The sequence below is a fragment of the Aspergillus pseudoviridinutans genome (assembly GCF_018340605.1).
Source record: "Aspergillus pseudoviridinutans IFM 55266 DNA, scaffold_4, whole genome shotgun sequence".
Lineage (NCBI taxonomy): Eukaryota > Fungi > Ascomycota > Eurotiomycetes > Eurotiales > Aspergillaceae > Aspergillus > Aspergillus pseudoviridinutans.
In genome coordinates this window covers 2,316,824-2,342,626 of record NW_025091284.1, presented here as the reverse complement: position 1 = coordinate 2,342,626, position 25,803 = coordinate 2,316,824, and the positions used below count along the sequence as shown (strand labels likewise).

Sequence of the window (25,803 nt, the reverse complement as noted above, 5' to 3'; positions counted from 1 at the left end):
ATACAAACATAAAAAACATAACACAATGGGAGGGACACCATCAGGGCTACCTGCGGCAATGTAGATTGTGCCATAGGCCCTGAGCTTGCTGCTAACCTATTGCACCTGCAGCAAGCAAACAAATCTCAACCCACCACTCCTCCACAACACGTGTCTACTCGTCCTCTTCCTCATCCCTTAAACATTTTTCTTATTTCTTCCAGCTGTCATTCTGCACACGCTTGGCCTTCATGCAACAACACGATGGACGGCATGCGAGACTGGTATGCCAGTCTTAGCTCCCAGGTTCTCGATCTGGTGAGCGACTACGCAGGACAAGAGCTGTTTTGTCTTGAGGGAGACTCCGTCGTGCTTCAGTGCCTTGACGATCCTGCTCTTGACTTTAAGGGTACGTTCTCTACGACCACGTACCTCGCGGTTTCCGTGTCACTTACGAGCTCTCAGCTGGGTTCCAGCTCCTGCAGGGTGTTTACAACGTAGAGCGACTTCTCTCTAAGTTTTTGTCGACGAAATGCAATTTCCACATAGTCTTCTTTGATGGTACACATTCTCCTGCTCGACAGAGGACCCCGAACTGATATTTACTGATTGGTGATCTAGAGAACCAAGGGATTTCTACCAAAGCAGCTTCAAATATCAATCGTTCCAAGTATCAGTTGGCGAGAGAGATTATCTATCAGCATCTTAGAATGCATATTCAGGATCAGTACCCTGACCTTCAAGTTCACCGGTTTCCCTCTATGAGATCTCCTGAATTTCACCAGTATGTCCAAACGTATAGTGTCTACTTCGTCATGTGCCACAATGGAGTGCTGCAGGCTAGACGTCGGCTCATCGATGATACACTTTGCGTTATCGGTAACATGATGACCCTTGGACTGGATGTGGCAATAATCAATGAGATCGAGTGGCGTGATAGCAAGGTTTGTCTCTTTTCCCAGTTGGTGTAACATAGGAGGCCCTCTGACGGTGTACTATGAGTATAGATTTTGACCAGAGTCATTCAAGCGAGCTCATCCACGCTCCCGTTCAGTGAATCAGAAGCGAAGCTCAAGACCAAGAAGCCGCCACACTTATCTATATGCATCCAAGTTCTGCGTTCTATTGCAGAAACAAACAGTCATCAGGGCGGCTCGGCAATGACAAGTAGGGAGGCTTTGACTGTGGCAGTCGCATCGGTACTCTTGGCCCAGAATCGAAATGAAGCATCCAAACAGGTGATAGCTATACTGCTATTGCATCTGGCTTGCCTCAAACGATTATCTCTGCAGCAACGAAGGACCGTGAGGCCCGAGATACCAAATGAGGAGATGCACAACAAGTTCGTTAAAAATTTCAGCAAGGCAGCAACGACCATGCTTCAAACGGCCGAATGGAAGGACTTAAACAAAAACAAATCCTGGGCAGATCTGCATGACCTGTTTGATGGCAGGCTTTTTAGGTCTTGCGCTGCGTATTGCTCAGTCGAGAAAGTGGCTCAGCTGAGCAGCCTCATCAGTGACGATTGGTATGCTATTTGGACCTGCTTGAATAGTATTGAAGAACTAGGCGGTCCCGAAGTATTCTTCTCTCAGAACTATTCGTACGCGGCGACATTGCAGAGTAAAGAGCCCGCCTTCGATGACGAACATGAAAACGATCAAGACAATGAGGAGGATGAGGAAGACGAAAGAGACGGAGAAGATCAAGATGACAAAACGGATGACGACGATGCAACGAATGCAACGAATGCAACGAATGCAACGAATGCAACGAATGCAACGAATGCAACGCATGCAACGAATGCAGAGGATGAAGACATGGAAAGCAAGTATGCCTTGTTGCCGTTCGAGCACCCTACATTTGATCAACATCTCGCCAGCGTACGCGTAGTCATCGAGAACTCGCAGAAGGAATATCACGAGAAAGGCTTCGAGGATAAGACGCATTGGCATACTCGACGGTTGCTTGATTCCAAGCGAAGAACACTTCCTCAAAAACCAACAACCAAATGGAACAATCCTGCGCGACGGAGCCAGGAAATATTCCGAGACTTCACCAAATACGCAGCCAGCCTTACCAATGCCAAGGGCAATGCGCTCGAACAACAAGTGATCATGTCATCAAAAGTTGCCAGAAAGCAAACGAAATCCGTTAAACTATCGTCTAAAGCAAAGCAGTTGATAGAGAAACAGGAGGTTGAAAAAGCCAAAAAAGAAGAATCATCATGGCTAGATTCATGGCAACGGAAGCTCCTCGAATTGCAAAAGCTAGACCTTCATCATCAGGTGGACGATGTCAGAGCTTTCTTAGACCGGCAGGAGAGACGGAAGCGAGTTTTCCTGGAGCCCGAGCTCCGCCTATACCTTTTGACACTTCTTGTGGTTCTGTGGCAGAAAGAGACCTCCCTTCAAGAAGAGAATAAGCTCGTCGCCTCAGCGAGGGATGTCTGGGACCAAATTCGAACTCTCCGGCACAAAATCAACTTCATGACCCATGAAATGTATTTAATGTTTCATGGAATATGCTGTAAACTAAGCATCCATGATACTCCATCGCCGTCGTCCTCTCTTCCGTGTCGGCAGTTGTATTTTCATTTCGATATTAGCTGCATTAAACCACGCCAGCTGGGTGCGCCACTTGATTTTCAAGCCTTTCAGCTGCTCCATTGTGGGCCATTTATGGATCGCCACACTGGCGCACAGCCCGACGACCGCGTGGGTTTTGAACCGGACAAATGGCAGAAGGATGTGCTCGATGAGCTTGACAAGAACCACAGTGTCTTCGTCGTGGCCCCAACCAGTGCGGGAAAGACATTCATCAGCTTCTATGCCATGTCGAAAGTGTTGCAGGAAGACGACACTGGAGTCCTGGTATATGTAGCTCCAACAAAAGCGCTGGTGAATCAGATCGGTGCAGAGATCCATGCACGTTTTCGGAAAAGGTACCCTGGTCCTGAGCAGACAGTTTGGGCTATCTCCACTCGCGATGTTCGCATAAATGATCCTTTGAAGTGTCAGATCTTAGTGACAGTGCCTCACTTTCTTCAGATTGTAAGTGCAACGAACTCCGCTATCACTCGTCCTCTATAGTGTTTTCTCGACTGACAGCAGTCTTTAAGATGCTTTTGTCCTCGTCAAACGCCACCACATGGGCTCCTAGAGTCAAATGCATAATCTTTGATGAGATTCACTCGATAGGTCATACCGAGGATGGTTTGGTTTGGGAGCAACTCTTATTGCTCGCTCCGTGTCGTATCATTGCCCTTTCCGCAACCGTGGGAAATCCATCAGAGTTCGCTGATTGGCTTCAGTCGACACAGAACAACATGGGGGTGACTCTCAAGCTGATTCAGCATACGCAGCGTTACTCAGACCTTCGGAAGTATTTCTATATGCCGGCTGATCGTCCCTTCGAAGGCCTCTGCCGATCGATGCACAAGGGCCTCCTTGAGCCCAAATATATTGAGGGCTTGCAACCCCTCCACCCAATCACCAGCCTTCTTAGCAAGCAGCGGCAAATTCCTGAGGATCTTTCCCTTGAGCCAAGAGACTGCTATACACTTTGGAGATGTATGGTAAAGTACTCGTCAGTCGATTTTCCTGTGCCAGAATCTCTGAGTCCACAACTTGCCCTTCCATCGTTCATTAGGCGGAGCGACGTGTATGAATGGGAGGCGCAGCTGAAGGAACTTCTATCGACATGGATGCAGGATAGTCACTCCCCTTTTGAAATGGTGCAGAGAGATTTGGAGGCTATCTTCGCATCTGCTCGAGGATTGCAGATTTCAGAAAGCATTGAAGAGAATCGGAGCGATCTAGTGGTTCCCGAACGTCAACATACGAAAAAAGAGCTATGCACATCTGTGTTCCCACTCCTTGTGGATTTGCATTCCCAAAATGCCCTACCCGCTCTGCTTTTCAACTATGCACGGACGACATGCGAAAATATCGCAACCACCACTCTAGAGCATCTAGTCAAAGCTGAGGACAAGTACAAGAGTGGTGCATCATGGAGGCAGAAGATGGCGGAGTACGAGAAATACAGGAAACTCACGACCAAGAAAGCTCAAACTGGGGAGAAAAGCAAGAAAAAGAGCAATCCTAAACAATCTCGAGAGGAAACTGAGAGTACCGCAAAGGATGTGGAGGAAGATAATAGTCCATTCAAGAGCTTTGACCCGGACAGGCCTCTAGAGCAATTTTCGTTTGCCGATACTCACAAATTCGACTGGACTGAACTTCTCGAGGAGATCGAGATGATGAAAGGGCGCAAGGTTAAGCCTCTGCTTCTTGAAGCTCTGAAGAGAGGAGTAGGCGTCCACCACGCTGGATTGAACCGTCGTTACCGCCAATGGTATGAGAAGTGACCTCCCTGATATGAGCATTGGATACTAGCTGACTATTTGTACAGCGTTGAGAGGCTATTTCGCGCGGGATTCTTGCGCGTCGTTGTAGCCACTGGAACGCTAGCTTTGGGTATCAACATGCCGTGTTCGACCGTGGTTTTCTGCGGTGACAGCGTCTTCTTAACTGCGCTCAATTTCCGTCAGGCTGCTGGTCGAGCAGGGCGTCGAGGATTCGATCTGCTCGGAAATGTTATCTTCCATGGCATTCCCCGTCACAAGGCATATCAATTGATGAGTTCACGGCTTCCGGATTTGAACGGGCATTTCCCTATCACGACCAGTCTTGTGCTTCGACTGTTCATCCTTCTTCATAATTCCAAGGCGTCGCCATACGCAGTACGCGCAATCAATTCTTTGCTGTCTCAGCCGCGCATTAACTTCGGAAGTGCCGAGTCGAAGGACAAGGTACTCCATCACCTCCGCTTCTCCATTGAATATCTGCGCCGCCAGGGCCTTCTCGGGAGACGCGGAGAGCCAATTCGCTTGGCTTCTAGCATTGCGCATCTGTACTACACTGAAAATAGTGCCTTCTCATTTCATGCTCTTCTTCGTGCAGGCTACTTTGAGGAATTGTGCAAGCAGCACCGGAAGAACACAGAGCAGAAGCTGAGGACGTTGATGATCGTGCTAGCCCATCTATTTGGAAGAAAGTCTCTCGGCTATCGATATGAGGAACTTCTGACCAGGAGACAAGAGTTGAAGTCTCCCTCAATCGTGCTGCTGCCGCCGCTGCCACCGAATGCCGTATCGGCGATTCGAGCCCATAATCAGAGCATTCTTAGGACATATACAGCGTATGTCGAGACATTCGTCAAACAGCACCTGAAAGAACCTGAGTGTGAGTTGCCGCTTAGCAAAGTGCCAGTCGGGGGTAGTGGGAACCGACAGCTCAGTCGCTTGCTGGGGGTACTGGAAGCGAATCAATCACGTTCAGCTTTTGTTGGGCTCTCGGGTCACGGTCATCATTTTAAGAGCATGAAGGACCTCTGTAACTCGGTCCGGTCGGGCGTGTTTCTCGAGCAGAGTGTCATACCACACCTTGATGTTTATCCGGATGGGGATATGGCACCTTTGAATGCCTATTTGTATGACTTCTTCTGTCACGGATGTGTGGAACCCCTTGAGGTCGCCAATTTCATCTCTCGTTCTGAGACGTGGTTTTTGCTGAATGACTTCTCCCTGATTCTGGCTACGATCATTGTTTCTCTGCAAGTTTATCTTGATCCCGACCTGAAGAGCCCAGGTTTGGAAGAAATGTTCGCCAGTGATGATTCTTCGTCAACTCTTTCGGTCGAGGATGAAGAAGACGAGATATTTGATGTTCAGTCTGTGGGTCAAGAGGTCGCGTCGAAGCGCACTGATAACCAAGTTCCTCATATGCGACAATCACTTGGAACTACCAGGGCCACGACTGACGAGGAAGGGTTGGAGAAATGGGACGACGGTATGAGCAATGACAGTGATTCCTTCTCCGAAGAAGACAATACCACAGAGGCTCCGGGTATTCTGCATGAGGACCGAGCTTCAATGGTGTCGTTGGAGGTGCTGAGCGCCTTCCGCGAGTTAAAGGAGCAGTTCGACGAAAAGTTCCATGCTATCTTCGCTTAAAGCAACATGCAGATGAAGTTTCGGATCAACTCCTGATGGATGTTGCAAACACTACAACTTCTGGCGGCCACGTCGAAACCATCTGATTGGTCCTGAGCATGTGTGACTTTGGCGTGTTAGAGTATTGGAGATGCACTTGAAATAAAGCAATAAGAGGTGTCTGGACGATCCGTTCTAGGTACAGTAGATTTGTAACAATTTTGACCCATCTCCAGGTACCTGTAATTATTCTTAGGCCCTTACAGGCACCTAGCGATAGATATTGTCATAATCAGAGCTCCGTTTCCCCCTACCAATAACGCGAGGGTACCTAGAGACTTGCTCGGTCAAGAGTTCTGTGCTCTTATGGCTGCTCTACAGACCGCAACTAACGTAATCCACAAGCGAGCGGCCATTCCAATCGAGCGGCCACTAAACCATAGAATTTTGGCCGCGGCCGAAATTAGAGGGTATTTGAACGCCTAAAACATGATTATATTACTAAAACTAGTTATTCTTGCGCTGCGGACATTGCAATCATTTATGGCCTATAATATGACAGTCACTGCAGCGCAGGGGTGCCCATTGAGGGCGTTGTTCTGCATCTACTGCCTGGATAGCTTCCTCAGCCTGATTCCTCTGTTGAATGAACTGCTGCCCTTCCTGGATTAAGAATCCCTCTGCAGATTCCATCTACCTCCTAGATCACTTCTTATTTTAAAGCTGCTTCTTATATACAGCACATAGATTATGGTTTTCCTTTGCAAGAAGGATAGCACTATTCATTACCATCTCACACCCCTTGATAAGCTGATCTAGCGCAGCCTTAGAAGGGGTAGGAGGACTATATATACACTCTCTGAGTAGCCTTTTAAGCATGCTTTCCTGCTTTTTTAGCTGCTTAAGATTATATAGTATTTTTAGGATGGAATTAGTCGATTAGCTGCCTGGTGGTATAGGGGTCTTAAGCTAGATATTAAGCTGACTGAGCACCTAATCTAGATTTAGTGGTATTAATCCAGTTGCAGAAAAGCCACTCTTGATATTATCTGCTAAAAAGATTACTATGTAAGCCTGCGGATAGGCCTCAAGGAAGTCAAACTTATCAATATGGTTGAAACCATTTTGTATCTTATCCTTAATCAAGCAGCCATACGCGCGTTTTAGCAGAGAGAAACAGCCAACATCCAGAGGTTAGAGTAGATGTAATAAATGTGCAGGCATGCAGATTAGAATAATATCATTCTCAGTATAGATTTAATCAAACTAAGGAGTTAGATGGCTCCCATGGCCATCAAGAATTAATAGTTAATATCTACCAGTTGTCCGACTAGTAGTAGCAGGAATAAAGACTTTTTAAAGCTATCATAATCCAATCTAATCAGTCATCCATCCATTCTCACTAACCTCAATCCACCAGTCTGCTGGTAAGGCTGGATCTTAATACCAGCCCTTAATATAGACCTTTCCCTTAAAGATAATATATGGTGGAAGCACCCAGCCAGTAGAGTTAATACACTCTATAGATATAACCCATTCACAGTTCCCTAGCTGGATAAGAAAGGGCCAACTAAGCATCTCAGCTCTTATAACTACTTTAGCAGTAGCTACTAAGCCCATTATAAAGCCAGTCTTATCAAAGTTATAGATATCTTTATATGCAATCCCATACTGCATTATAGTAATCTAGACACAATTAAACCACTCTTGGATAATCTTTGGATCTTCACATTTAGCACACTGGTGATTATAGCGCCTAGAGTACCGAGTCTTAATCTCTTCATGCTAATTAATAAAGTTATATACCCAGTTCTTACCCACAGTCTGGGAAACAGGTAATCCGCGCCTTGAGAGGAGGATATTAGCCATTTCTTAAATATAAGATAGCCAAGGAGCTGCTCCACATTAATCCATAGATAAGATCCACCTAATAAGTGATTCTTCTTCATTCTGAGTCATTTTATACCCGTTTGCGCGTGCCTCAGGTCAAAAGATATGGCCATCTAGGCGTCGTCGAAGAGTTGTACAGGGGATATTATAAACACATGCAGCTTCAGAAATATTACAAATTTAATCATTCTTAAGAGCAGATATTGCAAGTAGAATCCTTCCCTCCTGCTCAGCTAATTCCCTTGATTTTTTATGTGAGTTTAGAGGCATGGTGACGTGCTAATTAATTCAAAATAATGAGACGCGGTCAAATCTGAAGAGGGTGGCCGCTCGATTGGAATGGCCGCTCGCTTGTGGATTACGTTACCTAGGCACTGCTGACTACAAAACACTCGGAGATAGGGGTTAACGGAAAGCGGAGAACCCACCAGATGACATAACCCGGAGTTGGTGACCTATCGATAAGCAAGTTAAGCAACAATGCCCCAACTCACTCAGATCAAACAGATCCGCGAGGCATGGACATTCACTTCTTTCTTGTTCATGTTTGAAGCTGCAGAGATATTGGATACCGGGATGATACGTTTGATATAGCCTCCCGCCGCAACAGTTGATCACATACCTTACCGACTATGAATCCATCTGGTTCGTCTTCCGCTGGTAGTAACAGGTCGGAAGAGTCTCCGCCTCGGACAGTCTCCGGTACAGTGTGGCACCCGGCTAGGGAGTGGCTTGAAGAGGACGAGGAGGAAGATGACATGGATTATGAACCGGAGTCCGAGGTTACGGAAGATAGAGACCAGGATGAAGATGAAGATGAAGATCAAGATGAGGATGAGGATGAAGATGGCGAAGGTCACTTCGGTAGCTTTCCCCGCGATGGACTGCTGATCTTCCACATGAGACTAATCTCGGGTCGAACAATTTGAAGACCCTCACTTGCGTCTAGGTAATATACATATTGAGTTCTCCATGGATGATCCTGATCAAGATCCTGGCGGAGAAACTCAAGAAGGTAGACAGACTCGAGGTATCATTACCCGACACCACTCGCATTTACTTCTTTATCGACACTGACTGGTGCCAGCAGTATCAGCTGCTCGATTATTGAATCTGTTAGCTTCCAATGGTCTGCGACATATCCTCCACTACAATGGGTGGCGAGGGGGCACGTTAGGTGATGAAGATGAAGACGACGAAGAGTTCGGTTTCTTGAGATATTCACGAAGACCACGACGTTCGCGAGCCGAGAATTTACCGAAGGTTCCAAGTGATGAGGGTACAGAACTCATGCGATCCGGTGATTTCGGAGACGATCCTTACTATGTTGACATGCTGAAGAAACGCAAAAAGACTCTTGCAGCAAAGATGATGTGGAGAGAACTGGGAGTTGACGTGTCTGGAAGGCAGAGACTGGGTGTCCAGTCAACTGCACAAGTAAGTTCTCGACCTCCTGCGATGGAAACAGGAGCTTTGTACTAATTGGGTGGGCCTCTTAGGATTTGATACCTGGTTCCGCCGCAGACAAGATCATTCATTATGACTCGCGATGTTATTCGGGTCAATTCTCTGACGACGGTAACTTCTTCTTCTGTTGTGCGCAGGACTTCAAAGTCCGGATGTACGATACATCTAATCCATTCGAGTGGAAGTACTACAAGACTGTCGACTATCCATTCGGCCAGTGGACCATTACCGATGCGAGCTTGAGTCCAGACAACAAGTTCTTGGCATACACCTCCATTAGAAATATCGTCTGCCTTGCACCGACCGACCCAGCTGATCAATCTGACCCCTCTGTGTTGGATCTGTCCCTAGGCCGTGTCGGGCGGGGCTTCCACGATAGCTCTCATACTGCGGTGCGCATCCCTCGTAAATGATTGTCGCGTAGCCGCTGACCAGGTAACAGATATGGTCAATCCGATTCTCGGGTGATGGACGCGAAATTGTTGCCGGCAAATCTGACAATTCCGTAATTGTCTATGACATCGAAACACGGCAGTCTGTTCTAAGGCTACAGAAGCACGAAGACGATGTCAACGCCGTCTGCTTTGGCGATAAATCGTCGCCTCACATTTTGTACTCCGGCTCGGATGACTCCACGATTCGTGTTTGGGACCGGCGTTCCATGGGCGACGGCCGTGAGGCTGGAGTGTTCATAGGTCATACGGAAGGTATCACATACGTCGACAGCAAAGGAGACGGCCGATATGTGCTTTCCAACGGGAAGGACCAGACGATGAAATTGTGGGATTTGAGAAAGATGATGACGACAGCGAAGTTTGCAGACATCGACGTGAGCAGTTATACCACCGGTTATGATTACAGATTCGAGCCCTATCCCGAAGATTACTACGAGCCGCATCCACACGACTGCTCCGTTGTCACGTTCCGAGGTCATCGGGTTCTGAAGACGCTCATCCGTTGCCATTTCTCGCCGCCGGGTAGCACAAACTCGCGCTACGTTTACACCGGAAGTGAAGACGGCAAAGTGTATATTTACAACCTGGACGCAACGCTTGCGGGCACTATTGATGTCGGACTTGCAACTCTGAATTCGAGACCGCGCGATCCTGACATATTCACCACGGCGTATGAAATCAGGAGTAGGAGCGGGGAGATGCTGTGGAGGACCTGCGTTCGGGATGCGAGTTGGCATCCCAGCGCGCCAGTCCTCGCTGGTAAGACCATCCTTTTCTAACTCTGGAAGTACACTGGCGGGATGCTGACTGTAGTTTAGCAACATCCTGGAACGGCTGGGGTTTGTCCACAGGTACCTGCAGCCTGCATAGCTGGAACGATGGTGCTGCTGATGACGAAGGTACACCATCGATCGGGAAGAGCTACGATTGCAAGTTAAATTATTTGCCCGAATTCAACCAGTACAAGGAAAAATCGGTGCGGAGTCGGCCTGTCAGAAGGAGTCCGTTGGACGAAGAACTTGCATATGAGCTCTKGTGATTTCTGTACATAAGAACAGAGTTTCAGTATATCTTTCCTTAGACTACATTCTCGAGAGAGTACTCGGATATCTGTTCGCATTCAACTGACAGACCGCATTAGAGGATTGGTGCAAGCACATAGGTCGCCACTATCTTGAAATTTCGAAATGTCTCATGACAATTGATGTATTGTAAAAAGGGAAAAAAGGCTGCATTTGCCTCCCAAAGCTCCTTGAAAGGCCTGAGATAAAAAAGAAGAGGTGGTATTTATACAAAATTGACGCAAGGGCATAATAACCCGAAGGCAACTTCTTGCCGAACTCTCTGGAGCATGTTGGAACAATGGTTGTCCGGGACCCCATATCGATTTTCGCGATTTATCTTCGTCTCCGGTAGATTAGGAACTCGTTTAGATCACGTCGCCGCGCGATTGGCTTTGTTCAATCTCGGAGGATCCTCTTTGGCACCTGCTTCATGGTTGCATTTGGATTTGTCGCCTCCATTTAAGCGCCACCGACGAGGATGTTGTTGACGGGGATGTGTACTGTAGTGAAAAGAACTTTAGCAAGGGCCGTCGCATGCTTGCCAGGACTCGGCGGTATACTCACTTAACTTGATGAAGTACCCGATGGCTATGCTAAGAGTAAGCATCTCCTGAAAAGTATCGGGGTATTAATGCTCTATAAGGAGAAAAACTTACCACCCTAGACGCAGTTAGTATTTATATGCTCATAAAGGTTACGCGCAATAAGACGAGAAGTGCTTACCATGATGATGAAGCCCATGCCTACAGCCTGGCTGATCTTGATGAATTCACGCTTGTCGGCTACGCATTGTATTAGATGAGACCCGTCCCTGGAGCTTTATCAAAGATAGACATACGCTTGGTGCATCTGCGCACGAACAGCATGCCATCCCGAAGGAAGTCGCGAGGGATATCGGCGAGTTCTTGAATAGTGTCGGACATGGTGCTGTGCGAGTCGGACAGGGACGTGGGATTAAAGGGAGGGAAAGATAGAATCAGTAAAATGTGAGAAAGTCAATAGCTAGAGAACCCAAGAAGCGAGTAGTTGTTTGAGAAGGTAGTAAAGAAAGGACGGAATGTGGAATGAGGGAGAGAAGGATGATCTCGACAATAAGTCACCACGATGCTTAATCGACAGATCATCCCCTAACAGGAGAGCTGGCCTTCTGGGGTTCGGACTTTTAATTCCGCCGGCCCGGGGGAAGTCAGCTCCACAAGCTCCAATCGACATCAAAGCTACCGCTTCTCTCTTGCTATCGCCGTCGACGCGCTTCACCACGTCTTTGAAGGGATAACCGCTTATCGTGCTCGCTCAATCCTCGACTACAATTTCCTTTGCGTTTTTTTGGTCGCCTCACTCTGCGTCCAATAGTCATTCGACGACAAGTCAGGGGAGACAGATCAGGCTGGGATCCTGTTAACTGCCTGGGCTGCAGCAGCCTTGACAAATCTCTACTAATCTTTCAAACATCTCAGTCTATCTACTAACTCATTAACTCTGTGATTTTATCTCAAGACCTATACCGTTCGTGTGTGTTAGCAAAGTGCCTTTGCCAGGCTGTGGCAGTCGGGAGTCTGCGCAGCACCTCAGATTCTGTTGAAATATCTCCGCACCCGTCTCTTTCATTATCGAAACTTCTGGCACCTATTTTGTATTTGGAACGCAAAAGAAGAGGAGAGTGAGAGGAATACCTACGCCCTGTGTCTCCGTTCAGGAGCTGTCAAATCTACGAACTGGTGGAGACTTTGTTCCTTTTTGAAGCTGTGTTCGCTTCGGATTGTACGTATCTTCGAGCCTTCTTCTCACACTGTGCTACGCTCGTACGTCTCGTGTTTCTTCGCTATTTGCACTTATTTGGTTTACTTGGCTCTGCACTACGGCCCTTACCCAGGGGAAGCCAAACGTTACTCAATATTCCTTCCAATCAACACATGTTCTTTCCTTGCTAATGAAAATCTGTGTGTGCAGACATGTACTTCCAGTGATTGATCGAGGCTGAAAGAAGAACCAAGAAAAACAAAGATTGTATATTTGCACAACATTCTGCCTTGATATCGCGATCTATATCTAAACACGATGGCCACTGAAGATGATAACTTCGATATTGACATCTATGGTGACGGCGGTGGCTACAACGCCAACGACCAAGGAGACTATATCAAGCATGAGGACTCGGAGCTGATCCTAGATGCACCAGAGCAGACACAAAACGGCGCCGCTGGCCAAAGCGAAACCAGTACAGAGCAGAAAGGTCAACCGGAGCACGGAGACGGCACTGGTGCCAACGGTGAACATGTAACACAGGCGCACGACGCCCAGCAGCAAGAAGCTTCTCAAACAGCGCCGGCGCCGCAACAGGGTGTAAAGCGCAAGGAGCACGACGATCGTCCGTCGGATCCGGACGCTACAACTGCTTTGCTTATTTCCGACCTGTATTGGTGGACTACTGACGATGACATCCGTGGCTGGATCAATGAAGCCGGGTGCGAAGATGAGCTCAAGGATGTAACGTTCAGTGAGCACAAAGTCAATGGTAAAAGCAAAGGGTAGGCCTTCTTTTTCTGTTTCCCTGCGAGTTCCGCCATGCTAATTATACAATACAAAATAGCCAAGCGTTTGTTGAGTTTACCACACTCCAAGCTGCAACAGCTGCCAAGCATCAAATTGAGAACTTGAACGTCTCAAGTCAAGGGGGCCGTAAATACATGGTTCATTATACCAACCCTCACACAAATCCATTCCGCACACTGCCCAAGGACGCCCCTATGCGCAAGGACAATCAGGCCCGTTCACTATCAGGAGGTTTCAACTCACCGAACCAGAACATGAACTTTGGCATGAGCAACATGGGCGGAGGCTTCCGCGGCGGACGGGGAGGTTTCAACAACCGCGGCGGTATGAGTAACATGGGAGGCTTCGGGGGAAGAGGCGGCTTCCAGAACACAATGGGCGGTTTTCAAGGCAACCCTATGGTCGGAGGCTTCCAGGGCAATCCAATGGGAGGGATGCAGAACTACGGCTTTAACAACCGTGGCAATATGATGGGCGGTGGCATGCGCGGCGGTCCTGGCGGAATGCGCGGTCGCGGTGGTATGGCTGGGCCGAATATGATGGGAATGCCAGCGATGAATCCCATGGGTGGTATGGGTATGAATCCTATGGCTGGTGGGATGAACCCGATGATGGGTGCAATGGGTGGGAACATGGGCATGCAAGGTGCGTCTAGCTGTGTTCGATGTCTTGAAGACTCTGTCATCGTCGGTGAAAGATCGTCCGTTTCTGACATGTCTTTTATAGGAGCAGGCGGCTTTCAAGGCCCCAACCCAGCTTTCAATCAAGGCTTCTTCCCTCAAAACCAGGGAGTCAGCGATGGGTCGTGGAACCCCCACGGTGCGAAGCGTAGTCGGCAGGAGTAGGGTGATGCTCGTCGGCTAACCAGTATTCTCCTTTTTTGCCCCAGTACATCGTCATTCTCGCGTGGCATCTGAACCTAATGGTTGACCAAACTCATCTGTACCAAAGTCTTCTTTATAACTCGTTCGTTTGCGCTGGGCTGCCTACTTTTCTTTTCTCTTCGTTGATTGTCATTACTCGAACGGTCTATTGGGGAATCTGGCTATTCATTTTCTGCGGGTCTGCAAGCAAGCTTTTCCAAGGTGTATTAGATAAATTGAAAGTGTCTCATTTCCTTTTCCAAGTGTCTCTTTGAGTGACATCGTCTTCCTGTATTGAAAGACTCTTCCCTCACTGTCGCTGGTATATACGGCTGGACCTGCGAAGGCTTAGGAGTCTCCAGTATTGAGCATTGCATTGTTTACTTTGCAAAGCATGCGCAGTGATGCCATTAGATTCTTAGACGCCAAGTTACTATTTATGGGCATCTCACCGTCATTCAACCCGGGTTCCATCAGTACACGAAACCACTGGGGCAGTCATTCTGAGGCCTCATCTGTCAAAAGCAATCTATAGCACTGAGCTACTAGCAGAGCTAGTGGGTACCTTTCATTAGCATCTGGCGCGCCAATGCGAGGTATGAGACCGAGATTCTGTCAGCCTTGAGATCCTATTTGGGAATGCTGACAACCTTCCTGAAAGTTCAACAGAGGCTGAAAGACACATAGGCTGTGTCCTCGAGCCAAGTCTTGCCAGACAACTTCGATGAATGGAGAATGAGGTTACTTCACTCACAGTCATACATCGTCGTGATCATTGCTCGCTTGATTACCCCGCCCATTCCTTCACTATCCCCTAATCCTCAAGTTCTTGACTCTGCCACGAAGAGATAAAGGAGGCAGAACGCAGGCCATATAATCAATCGTCTCACCGCTACCCAGGCCTAATTCGAGTCCAATGAGTCCCACACCTCCAGTGACCCGGGATKGCTTTGAATACTACAACCGTGAGTTCAACGCCATATTGCATGATAAGCCCTACCGTCGCCAGAGCGTCGCTGAATTCAAGGCCTTCTTCTTCTCGTCGTCTTCGAAAACGTCTGTCCAGGACCAGTCTGCTCACTGGTACCAAGCGCAGCTCCTTCATTATGGCCTTCAACCATCAGATCGCAAGGGCATGGCAATATTGCGACTTTTAGATGCATTGAATCATGACATGCTAGAAGTGCCTGCTCACTTAAAAAGAAAAGGCTGGAAAAAGAATTCAAACAGGAGTGGGATACGACCCAGAAGACAGCCACGGAAACTTGTTGCAAGCCGGCAAATCGCAAGGCTAATGTTGCTTTTGAAGACGCGATGAACAAAAAAGATCCTTTTGCTATCCTGGCCGCTGCAAGGGCCGCAGAACCTAGTTTGAGCATCATTGTCAACCTTGGGATCGTGGAGGATAGAAACGGTCAACTCCCTTTGAAACGAACCAAGACTGAAGAAAAGCAGAAGAACGAAGAGAATTCCAGGAAGAAACCAGCGCAAATAGATTACGGCGAGGTAAGCAAAAGAAATCTTAGAGCATTGCTCGCTTCTCTAGCCCCGCTTAACAGTCTGCTCACACTTCGCGCTGAAAATAGATTCTTCAAACGCAACGGATAAAGCTCGGCCTTCTTAACGGATCGTACGAGGTCGACTTGCAAGAAGGCAACACTCGCAATTCAGGAATGGTCCTCTATCTGTACAGGACGCGCATCTGATGTGAATTTCAGACTGGTGACCTGGAGGACATTCTCTGTATGCCGCAGCGTCCGTACCAAGTGACCTTCTTCAGGCGAAGGTGGATGCTTCTTCAAGTGGCGCGGTGTTGATCAGGTCAGCGGCGAGGTTCATGCAATCCTAGCTGTACTGGCGAGATGCGGTTTCTTGGAAATGGAGTGATTGAGGGCACATTCAACAACGTGCCTGAAACGTACACGGACTACATTGACTGCCACTTCTGGGGCCAATCGCATCGCACGTCTGACAAGAATGAGACTCGGGCCCCTCGGCATGCTTGGAGTTTGAGGATGGGTGGCACACTATCTGCGAATAAGCTCTCCGGCTACTGGTCTTATTGCATTAGGGCTTGCAGGAGGATGCAATTGGCTCCTAGGGATTTCATTTCTGGGTCTTTTAATTTACGACTAGGCATTCGTAGTCAGGTGGTTCACGACAGGGAATCACCTCTGCCTTAATGATTCGTCTTTTTCTTCCACTTGTGTACACTTAATTTGTCCATTGGCCATTGCATTGACGTATGCAGGATCAAGGGGGTCTTGATAAGCGATAGATAAGAACCTCGATGACGGATCAATGATAATGCGAGCTGTCACCCGTCACTTTACTCAGAACGGTCTAGAAGAAGACAAGGATGATCCCATTGAATAATACCGCAGCACAGAGAGACAGAGATCCATCTGCCATCAGGCATACTTGACGCAATCGCGGAAAGCTCTCTCTCCCACTTCTCTGCTACAATTTCCCATATCATTCTAACAGCCTCAAGAACATCCACTCCTTCTCCTCCTCGAGAGCCCGCGCACCTTGTAACAGTCCTGCTCCTACCTTACTAACCAGTCGCAACATCCGTCTTCCCCGCGGTCCTTTCCCACACCTGCTCAGCATCCTGTTTATCTTCCCCGTTCACTTTTGGTCACGCCGAACAAGACACCCCGGTCACCGACAATGCAAGCCGTCCCTGAATCGCGACAACAAACATTCGAGGAGATCTACGGGCCTCCCGAGAACTTTCTCGAGATCGAGGTACGCAATCGACAACTCTCATGCCGAAACTACCCCGCTCTATCAATCCACCGACAAGTCCCATATCATATTCGCAATCCAACTCTCCTACAATCCAATAACAACTCGAGACTAACCCCCTCATCGTACCCAGGTCCGTAATCCCCAGACACATGGCACATCCCGCAACATGTACACCTCGTACGAGATCGTCTGCCGAACAAACATCCCCGCCTTCAAACTGAAGCACTCGGTCGTGCGCCGACGGTACTCCGACTTTGAATACTTCCGCGACATCCTAGAGCGCGAAAGCACGAGAGTCACGATCCCGCCCTTGCCGGGGAAAGTGTTCACGAACCGGTTCAGCGACGACGTAATCGAGCATCGTCGCGAGGGCTTGCAGCGGTTCTTGCAGATCGTTGCCGGTCATCCGCTTTTGCAGACCGGGAGTAAGGTGCTAGCGAGCTTTATACAGGGTGAGCTATCTTCTCTTGGTCTGTGAAATACGAAGAAGAGAAGAGCTAACAGCTGTGTAGATCCAAACTGGGACCGCAATGCTTGGTGAATGATACTTCCAGAGTGAAGGTCCGTCTCGTTACCATCCAATCCGGTCATGTCCTATCCGTTCATTCCTTGCAACCTCTCAATGCCCAACAGCGTCTCAGATATACGTCGTGTTCGCTGCGGTTCCCGCTTTAGCGCCCTCTTCCCCCTTCCCTTCCCAAGACCCATATGACTGTTGAATTCCACCTTTGGTTTGTTGCGCAGGAGCGCAAAAATGTAAAGCAGCGTTTCTATGTTCGTCTCAAGACACTTTGGGGGCGGCATCTCTTTGTTTGCTACTATTGAAGTCGGTGACTGTATGTTTCCAGCTTCAGCTCTTTTGACTATTGCTGTATATTGCACTTGGTTCACATATCCCATCTGCTTTTTTTCCCGTTAAGTTGTGATTGCCGTTCTTGACAGCATGGCGAACGTCGTGGTTCTGCTAATTCAGCGTTAATTTCATTGCCCCCATATGAACTTCTGCTACTCAAGACTCTAATTCCTTCCCTCAGTCAAGTAAGGGGCGCTGTAATAATCACATACGTCGAGGGGTCTACAAGACCCCAGAAGGACCTTTCTGGCAGGTGAAAAGAAAGTGATATCTCGATTCCGGAGAATTATTATATGTCTCGTCCCCGGTAGAAATCTAGTTTCTTCTAGTCTCTTCTATTTTTTCCTATCCTTGTCCTTTTCCAGTTCCCTTTGCCAGCGCTGAGCCGGCATGGATAAAAGGGGAGTGTTTCAAAAACTAATTAGCAAAACCATCGTGTACTGCGGGGTATTGGTTTAATCAAAAACAAAGCAATTGCGATAAGAAAACAACGGACGGAACGAGGCGAAAGGGAAGAACGAGAACGAGAGTGTAAAGAGCCCGACAATGAAGAAGCCGTAAACGACAATGAGTGTAAGTGGGAAAGTTAAAAGATGATGGGGAACGAGAGTAAGAAGGTCAATAAAAGGCCGGTATGGAAGAAAGTAGAATTAGGCCAGCTCGTCCCAGACCATCGGTGCGAGGGTGTTATCGGCCCAGGATGCGTCAACGCCGGGGGGATTCGAAGAGTTCTCGTCCATTGGGAAATGCAAAATGGTAGTGCCCGCTGGGGCATTTGCCGCGGCCTCGAGCAAACCCTGTGGAGGAGCAGGGGGGGAAAGGGCCGGATCAATAGGTCCCAAGGAGACTTGGTCTGCCCAATCAGTTTTACCGCCCCGTGCGGAGGACGTGGATTGCCGAGTAGATTGTGTATTGGATTTTATGGGAGGTGCTTTTTTTGTATCCGCCAGGCCTACGCCTTGACTCTGGCTATGCAATGATCTACCATTGACGGAGCCTCCGTCACGATACGCGTGGGGGAACTTGGTTCGGAATCGATCCCGAAGATCAGTTGCCTTCCGGTGGCTAAGGTTCAAGCGTTTATCTTGCTGGATGAGTGTCCATTGGAATCCGTGGACGGCATACCCTTTGAGTAGAGCTTCGTCTTCAGCGACAGTAAATGGGCGGCGGGAGCGACGCCGGGATTTCATGGCAAAGTGTGGTTCAGGAATGCCGAGAGAGGCAAGAGTGGATTTAGATCTATTTGAAAGAGTAGGAGTGGCCTTGAAAGACGGCCCGTATTTCGAGCGGGACTTCGACGTTTTGATATCGGCTTCCGAGGACGAGCCGGTAGAGGCTGACTCATTCACAATGGCCATTGATCCTCCATTGGAGGTATGAGGCTCGGAATTGGTCAGCCTTGGTTGTGGAAGCAGAATCTTTCCAGCTGTGCCATCGGAACCTTCCGCCTCAGCTCTGAGGAGTGCATTGGCCAGCGTATCGTGCAACTGCTTCGTGGCCTCGTTTGGGTCGGCAGCGCTATACAAAATTAGAGGCTGCAACTGAAGAATGTGAAAGTAAAGACTCACCGATATGCCCAGGGACAACAAACGCGGAACCTGACGACGCAAAAGTCGATGTTAGCTCTTGGCTTCTCGGAAACTGCGTCCACATCATACCTGTCTTTCAAATTTGAGGCACTTCGCTTGTTGAATTTCAGTTCTGGCTGCGCCAAAATAGCCGTCCAGTTACCGATACCGCACTTGACCACCCCGCGGAGCAATGCGGTCGTCTCCTCCTCAGTCCATTTGCGAAGATTCTTACGGGAGCGGCCCCTCGTCTTTGGAGAAAGCGGCTCGGCATCATCCGTAGGCGGAGTAGGAGTCTTATCGGATTCGGATTTTTCACTGTCACCCTCCGGTCGATCAACGGTCGCCCCGTTTGCTGACGAGTTTGCTTCCACGGGGTCTTGGTCAGCACTGGCAGTCTTGTCATCGATGGGGGAGTCAAGGATATCCTCGATTCTCCCTTCCCTTCGTTCAGCCGTCTGAGTAACCGTCGTCGTAGTAGCAGTCAATGTAACGGAATCGACAACAGCGGCATCCCGCGATGGTTTGGTGAGCAGTTGCGTGATGGAGCCAGGTTCGATAGGAGGCAGGAGAGCAGCGTTCGGGGGCGGTTCATTCAGCCCATTGAGAATCGCAAATGGTCCAAATGGCGGAGGTCGATGTTCTTTCTGCGCCTGGGGTATCGGAAGCTGCAAATGTTCTCCGAAGGAATCTGCTTGAACATCTAAACGGCGACGCTTGCGAGCCAGAGAGTCATCGTGGAACGAGGAATACGGGAATCGTTCCAAAGCTCGAAGGTTGACAAAAGCTGGCAATATGGTTTTTGGAGGGGGCTCCAAACTCAGAAGCGTGTCCACCGCATGACCGTTCTTCTTCGACTGGGCGGCGTTCAAGAACTCCGTAAGAGTGGGGAGATTGGCGGGCTGATTTGCGCCAGGCGTATTGGATTTGGTGCTGGCATTTGGCTCGCCGATTCCACTGGTGTTCGGTTCGAGAGGTGATGGAACGCTCAGCAGACGGGAAGAGACCGGCTGACGGAGAGGAGCAATGCGGAGACTTTGGAGCTGTGGAAGTTCACGAAACAGAGACTCATCAAGAGGTCGAGATAAAGCGCCGTTAGTATCCATTGTAGGGTTTCGTGCCATCTGAAATGCAGGTCACAATATGATGATGGACATCGCCGAACAACCAAGAGATGTTGCACAGTCCATTGTGACGAGAGGCACTGGAAACTCTACCATCAGAAGAAGCAGAAAAGCAGGTTAAGAATTGCCCGAAATCCTGATGGGATCATGATGGCACCCCAGGCAGCATTACAGGACGGTGACTATGCCAGAAGCGCAGTTCCGGTTTTCGATGCAGATGACTAAGGCCGCCATGACGGGTCCATTGGGGATCTAGATCCTTGGATTTGCCCCAGAGATCCGGATATTAATCGATTCACCGGAATCAAAGATGGTTCAGAGAGGGCAGTATACGGATCAGTTTGAAGGGCAGGATGTGTATTCACTGTTTTCAGTAAGGGGCAGACATTAGGCTGATTATGAGTCCGAACACCTCAGGATCGGCTCACATCTACTTCTCTGCGCGTGCCCGCGTAGTAAACAACAATCAATAGCTTCATCTCTCTTACGGGGCGTATTAGTCAATTTCATCATATCGCGCATCTTTCGAATCAAGTCTATACAATTCAAGCCAAGAATCGATTCATCAACTCTGAAGAAAATGTCCACTATTTTCCCAACTTGGCCTCACATCCTCTTTGCCGTCATAGAGCCGATCACCCTGTACGTCCTCACTGCCATCTACATGTTCCATTTTTTATGCAATCAACTAATAGACACAGCATTGGGGGTTGGGTTCTCCCCTTCTGGGACCTCAAAGCGTTCATAACAGATCAGATTCCTGGTGTCACAGGCCCCGAATCCATTCACCCGACCAGCGCAGCCCTCGCCTTCCAGCTAGCCAATGTCTATGGTCTCCTCAGTATCCTAGGCATCGGAATCTGCTACTCAACCAATGAGCCCAGGGTGCTGCGTAACTACCTCTATGCTCTGGCCATCGCGGATGTGGGCCACGTCTACGTGACGTACCGCTGCATGGGCCATGACAGATTTGTCGACGTTATGAATTGGAATGTTTTGACCTGGGGGAATGTCGGGATCACGGGCTTTCTGATGATCAATCGAATTGCTTATTTGACGGGCCTGTTTGGCGAGGCGAAGGGGGCGGCGAATAAAATCCAGAAGGGGGCTTGAAACAGGTTGGGGATCGGCAATGATGATGTATTGCTTGCAACGTTCTTGCGAGGTGCTGCATGAGCGGACTCCATGATTCTTTGAGGGAACCGGTGCATCTGAAGGGTCTGTCTCTGTAGGAGATCCATGATATCAGCGAAAAGAGGTAGAAACGGCGAGAAAAAGACCGCTCCCCTTTGATCACTCCATTTGAAAGGCTTGAAAGAGACTCGCGAACGAGGCTGCTACATACTTGATTAACTCATTGTATATGCGAAAGGCAATTCATGATCTGAATCCAAAATCCCGTAACCCTACCAACTAGATGATATCAATTTAAATATACCACATACAAATGTCATCCTCCCATAGACAAGCGGTAGTTCTCTCCTTTCTGTAACAATGAAACCTATACCAAGAGACGCCTACATATCATATGAGCGACCTGCACTCGTTCATCAGCGTGTACGAATCTGCAAGTTGTTGAAGAATTGGCGCAATGCTGGCTCTCCGTGCTGTCTGATTTCCCGAAGGTGTGGGGAGAGAAACGGAATGCCTGGGAACTCTTGAAACTGCCGGCGATAGGCTGCATAATTCTGAAAGGGGTTCATCAGGTAGACTAAGTTAGTGGGTAACACCAGATTCAGAGCTACAGTACTAGTGCCGTTGTTGGTGTTGGTAATCGTCAGGGCTGTGATGCTGTACTTCTGCAGACCATTCAGAACAGCAGTGAACGAGTGATAATTGCGAGTGGTCAAGAGAGCCTGTATCACCAGTCAGTGTTGATGGGGGATTGAGGTAGGACATCAGCTCGATAATAGTTCCGTACGCACCTCTGCACATTCCTGCAAATATGGTACCAGATCTGGCAAGGCTGCGCAGCATTCCCACACGGCTGTGCTTAACAACCCCCATTCTTCGATCAAGCGTATGGCTACGGAACTCTCCTCAGCAATTGATGCGGGCGTCAGGTTTGAGAATTGGCCCTCGTCAATATTTGTCAGGGTTCGCCCAAAGTCCACGGCCGATGTCGAGGCCAAGAGGTCGTCCAAGAAGCACACGCTGATGTTGAAGGGCCGAACCCAGTTCATCTCCCGTGCATGCACATATGCTTGCTGAAAGCGCACCCTAAGGACAGAGAGTACCTTGAGAATGGAGGTAAGGCTGGGTGGGGAATCCTGGAATAGGTTCTGAATAGGCCCGGCTATGAATTCGAACGCCAGCGTTTGACTCGAGACCAGCGGCACGTCCAAACCGGTCTGAGACTGCATAGAGAGCAGACAGTGGACCAAGGCACGATGGGCAAAAGGGCTTCGGCCTCGGAGGTGCTGTGCAGAGTATCAGTAAGAAGAATCTACAACCTCATCACATGTACAAGGCCACCAACATTCTCAACCTCAGCGTACCGCGCTACTTCCTCAGGAAATGCATTGAGATAGTCCAAGAGGTGAATGTAAAAGGCAGTGTGCTGTTGTAGAAACCAATCGACGGAGGCGGCTGGATACCCCAAGGAGTAACGGACGAGCTCCTCAAAAGAAATGCGCTGAAAGTGAAGATGGCTCTCCGCATCAATATCTCTTGCCAATGCGGGAGGATCCAGATCTCGATCCTTCTGTGAGGGAAACCAACTCCAGGGAACAGAAGGAGGACTGCTAATCGTTGACCGGCGAAGAATCTCTTCCACCTTTTGAACATGAGATAGGTTGGAAAGGAGGAATCTCTCGTGCGGCTCGAGAAGTGAGAGCAGGAAGGTATCTATGGTGGTTGCATTGCGGCTTTGTAGCGAGGTGCGGGGGAGATTGGGATCACGAAAGAGCCCGTAGCGGATCACGCGCTTGATCTCTTGCACGTCAAACGCCCAGAGCACCGTAGTGGCTTCATCTTCCCACCAGCGGTAGGGTACAAAGAATGGTGKGATCTCGGAGTCTGAGCGGAACAAGGACGTGTAACTGGATTGCTCCGGCATGTATGTTACCCTGCTTGCTTCCCCCACCGCATAACCGGGCGAATACCGCGCCATGTCGGTCTCTGTACTTGATAAGAGGAGAGAGCTGTTGTCGGACGAGGTCGCTCTTATCCCGGGCGACGGCTCAAACACGGCTTCTTCGTAGGCGCTGGCGGAGTACATCTCAGAAGTCTGAGAACCATATCAATCACTTCGAAAGCATGGAGGGGCTGATACCGTATCCAGCTACCTTTGATGTTTCTGAGCGAGATTCTGCGTTTTTTCAAGTCGACATGAGTTCAGAGACCGTTGGTAGGTCCTATCTCCCAGAGATTCAAAGACCAGCACTCGGGGTCTCGAGAAGGAAAGCAACTTCAAATCTTTGTTGATCAAAGCAGTCTGTGAGCGGGAATTGCATAAACCATCCGAGAGACCCTGTAGCAGGATAAAGTTCAAGAGGGAAAAAGAAAAGAGAAGAAAAAAGAAAAACCACGCAAGTGAGGACAAAAAAGACGATCGAGGAGAGGTAGGAAGCAACGGGTAGCAAGCCAAGGCAGCTATGGGGGAACAATATCGGCGTTGGAGAAGTCGGAAGGTGGAATGGAGACTTCTATTATTATTACAGCTAAGAGCTTCAATTTCCTTTTCTTCAGCTGTGGCTTTTTCCTTCTTCTCTTGCTTGTTCTTCTTTTTCCTGTCCCATTCTTTTCTTATTTCCCAAGGGGCCAGAGCTTGGACTGTCGTCTCAGAAAGCATACTTACCACTTGAATCTGCAACCTTTTGCCACGTTATACAAATCACGAGGAAAACATATGGGTCTCTCAATTCCTTCATTATTGGCCGGAGAGACTAGTAAACAGTTCTTTAGAGCTTCAGGCCTGCAGGACAGGGAGGCATGGCGGCAAGGTGGCGCATGGCGAAGGGCGAAGGGCGAAAGGAGTCGACCCATACCCAAATTACTGGGTCCCAGGAGCCAGGTTAACCTTTGAAAGAGGGGGAACGTTCACATGGGAGTTGTGATTGACTGCTGAAGGATTAGACTATCCATTTGGGTCAATAGTCCATGATACGGAGGGAATACCGGAGGTGAGTCAAGTCGGCGGATCCGGGAGTATTACATAGACTAGGTAATTCATTGAATGTTCGTGTTTTATCCGTACTCCCATACGTACCTAGTGTTGCAGTAACTGGAAGAAAGGGGGTAGGGCAGTAGCCACCGCTGATCAAATGATAGCCTTTCTTAAACACAAAGATATCATATTATTATCATTGTGTTAAGACTGCCATTGCCATATACCCGAATCGCCTATTTTCATTGGTACGCGAACGAGACGACGGCAGGGGCCGTTCTATCGAACCACAGCGCTGGGAATCGGCTGGGGAGCGGCAACTGCGTCAACGCAAAGGCAGAATGTCAAACAGAAATCAAGGGCAGTGAATCTTCCTCAATTAATTCCCACAAATTACGATTATCTAACTACCAAACAAGTATTCAAATGTGGATTTGACGTACTTGGCTGGTATCGAACTGCATCCCGCCGTTGGGCTAGGTGGCCCTCGACGATCCAGTTGGTAAATCCTTCCCAACGTCGCCAACCTGTTAACTAGTTCTTTCAACCATTATTTCATTAGTATTAAATCTCCGAGATTGAGGAAGAGGGAGAGAGACATAGAAGCGGTCAAGAACCAACAGTACTGCTGTTGTACTCTGTACTGTCCTCGCAAGCCCAGGAATGGATTACACCAGTCAACCCTGGAAGACTCCGCCTGTGCGCAATCGGTCATGTATGTGCGTACTCGATGCGGCCCGGGTGTGCTCCCCCTGTGTCACTGCCCCAGGGAGCTTTGGGCATACTCCTGTAGTCTGTAGCGGTGTGGCTCCTTCACTCCAGTAAGAAAACACAAGAGTAGTCAGAATTCTCGCCTCTGAAGCGCCCTTGGAGATGACCGAAAAAGATGAGAAATTGAGGAGCATGAATCAAGATGTTTAAGGTAAGAGCAAATTGACTGCATGTCTCCTGGATGGAGCTGAAAATGTACTCCACAGGAGCACTCGCCACTGCCTCCCCATACGTTAATTGTCACAACTATGGAGCATAGGTGGAAGTACAACTTTATACATGCCTTAAGGAGAAACATTCTTTCAGCTCGAGACCTGTACAGTAGAACGCAGCAGATAGTAGTGCTGCTGGACAAGTTA

General features: G+C 48.8%; 9 protein-coding genes across 9 annotated transcripts; 6 read left to right on the top strand and 3 right to left on the bottom strand.

Moving 5' to 3' along the window:
* Positions 1 to 243: 243 nt before the first annotated feature.
* Positions 244 to 5,995, top strand: Asppvi_006234 (putative DEAD/DEAH box helicase; the record flags this gene model as incomplete). The annotated part of the gene is made up of 6 exons (XM_043302139.1): positions 244 to 388; positions 445 to 540; positions 601 to 923; positions 987 to 3,032; positions 3,101 to 4,335; positions 4,393 to 5,995. The coding sequence occupies 6 exons, from the start codon at positions 244 to 246 to the stop codon at positions 5,993 to 5,995; spliced, it is 5,448 nt and encodes a 1,815-aa protein (XP_043158074.1).
* A 2,501-nt stretch (positions 5,996 to 8,496) lies between these two features.
* Positions 8,497 to 10,825, top strand: Asppvi_006233 (WD40 repeat domain-containing protein; the record flags this gene model as incomplete). The annotated part of the gene is made up of 6 exons (XM_043302138.1): positions 8,497 to 8,728; positions 8,796 to 8,894; positions 8,955 to 9,301; positions 9,364 to 9,723; positions 9,774 to 10,545; positions 10,605 to 10,825. 6 exons carry the CDS (start codon positions 8,497 to 8,499, stop codon positions 10,823 to 10,825), a joined length of 2,031 nt encoding a protein of 676 aa, XP_043158073.1.
* A 484-nt stretch (positions 10,826 to 11,309) lies between these two features.
* Positions 11,310 to 11,773, bottom strand: Asppvi_006232 (translocon subunit SSS1; the record flags this gene model as incomplete). Its single annotated transcript, XM_043302137.1, has 4 exons — positions 11,310 to 11,350; positions 11,415 to 11,460; positions 11,574 to 11,632; positions 11,689 to 11,773. The coding sequence occupies 4 exons, from the start codon at positions 11,771 to 11,773 to the stop codon at positions 11,310 to 11,312; spliced, it is 231 nt and encodes a 76-aa protein (XP_043158072.1).
* Positions 11,774 to 12,908: 1,135 nt separating this feature from the next.
* On the top strand, positions 12,909 to 14,248 carry Asppvi_006231 (RNA-binding protein; the record flags this gene model as incomplete). The annotated part of the gene is made up of 3 exons (XM_043302136.1): positions 12,909 to 13,378; positions 13,441 to 14,048; positions 14,130 to 14,248. The coding sequence occupies 3 exons, from the start codon at positions 12,909 to 12,911 to the stop codon at positions 14,246 to 14,248; spliced, it is 1,197 nt and encodes a 398-aa protein (XP_043158071.1).
* A 934-nt stretch (positions 14,249 to 15,182) lies between these two features.
* Positions 15,183 to 15,972, top strand: Asppvi_006230 (uncharacterized protein; the record flags this gene model as incomplete). Its single annotated transcript, XM_043302135.1, has 3 exons — positions 15,183 to 15,349; positions 15,475 to 15,772; positions 15,853 to 15,972. 3 exons carry the CDS (start codon positions 15,183 to 15,185, stop codon positions 15,970 to 15,972), a joined length of 585 nt encoding a protein of 194 aa, XP_043158070.1.
* Positions 15,973 to 16,939: 967 nt separating this feature from the next.
* Positions 16,940 to 17,561, top strand: Asppvi_006229 (sorting nexin-3; the record flags this gene model as incomplete). The annotated part of the gene is made up of 3 exons (XM_043302134.1): positions 16,940 to 17,017; positions 17,151 to 17,472; positions 17,533 to 17,561. The coding sequence occupies 3 exons, from the start codon at positions 16,940 to 16,942 to the stop codon at positions 17,559 to 17,561; spliced, it is 429 nt and encodes a 142-aa protein (XP_043158069.1).
* A 962-nt stretch (positions 17,562 to 18,523) lies between these two features.
* Asppvi_006228 (telomere repeat binding factor family protein) lies at positions 18,524 to 20,565 on the bottom strand (the record flags this gene model as incomplete). The annotated part of the gene is made up of 2 exons (XM_043302133.1): positions 18,524 to 19,391; positions 19,442 to 20,565. The coding sequence occupies 2 exons, from the start codon at positions 20,563 to 20,565 to the stop codon at positions 18,524 to 18,526; spliced, it is 1,992 nt and encodes a 663-aa protein (XP_043158068.1).
* A 580-nt stretch (positions 20,566 to 21,145) lies between these two features.
* On the top strand, positions 21,146 to 21,678 carry Asppvi_006227 (uncharacterized protein; the record flags this gene model as incomplete). Its single annotated transcript, XM_043302132.1, has 2 exons — positions 21,146 to 21,207; positions 21,267 to 21,678. 2 exons carry the CDS (start codon positions 21,146 to 21,148, stop codon positions 21,676 to 21,678), a joined length of 474 nt encoding a protein of 157 aa, XP_043158067.1.
* A 437-nt stretch (positions 21,679 to 22,115) lies between these two features.
* On the bottom strand, positions 22,116 to 23,785 carry Asppvi_006226 (uncharacterized protein; the record flags this gene model as incomplete). The annotated part of the gene is made up of 3 exons (XM_043302131.1): positions 22,116 to 22,421; positions 22,491 to 22,985; positions 23,045 to 23,785. 3 exons carry the CDS (start codon positions 23,783 to 23,785, stop codon positions 22,116 to 22,118), a joined length of 1,542 nt encoding a protein of 513 aa, XP_043158066.1.
* Between the last annotated feature and the right edge of the window lie 2,018 nt (positions 23,786 to 25,803).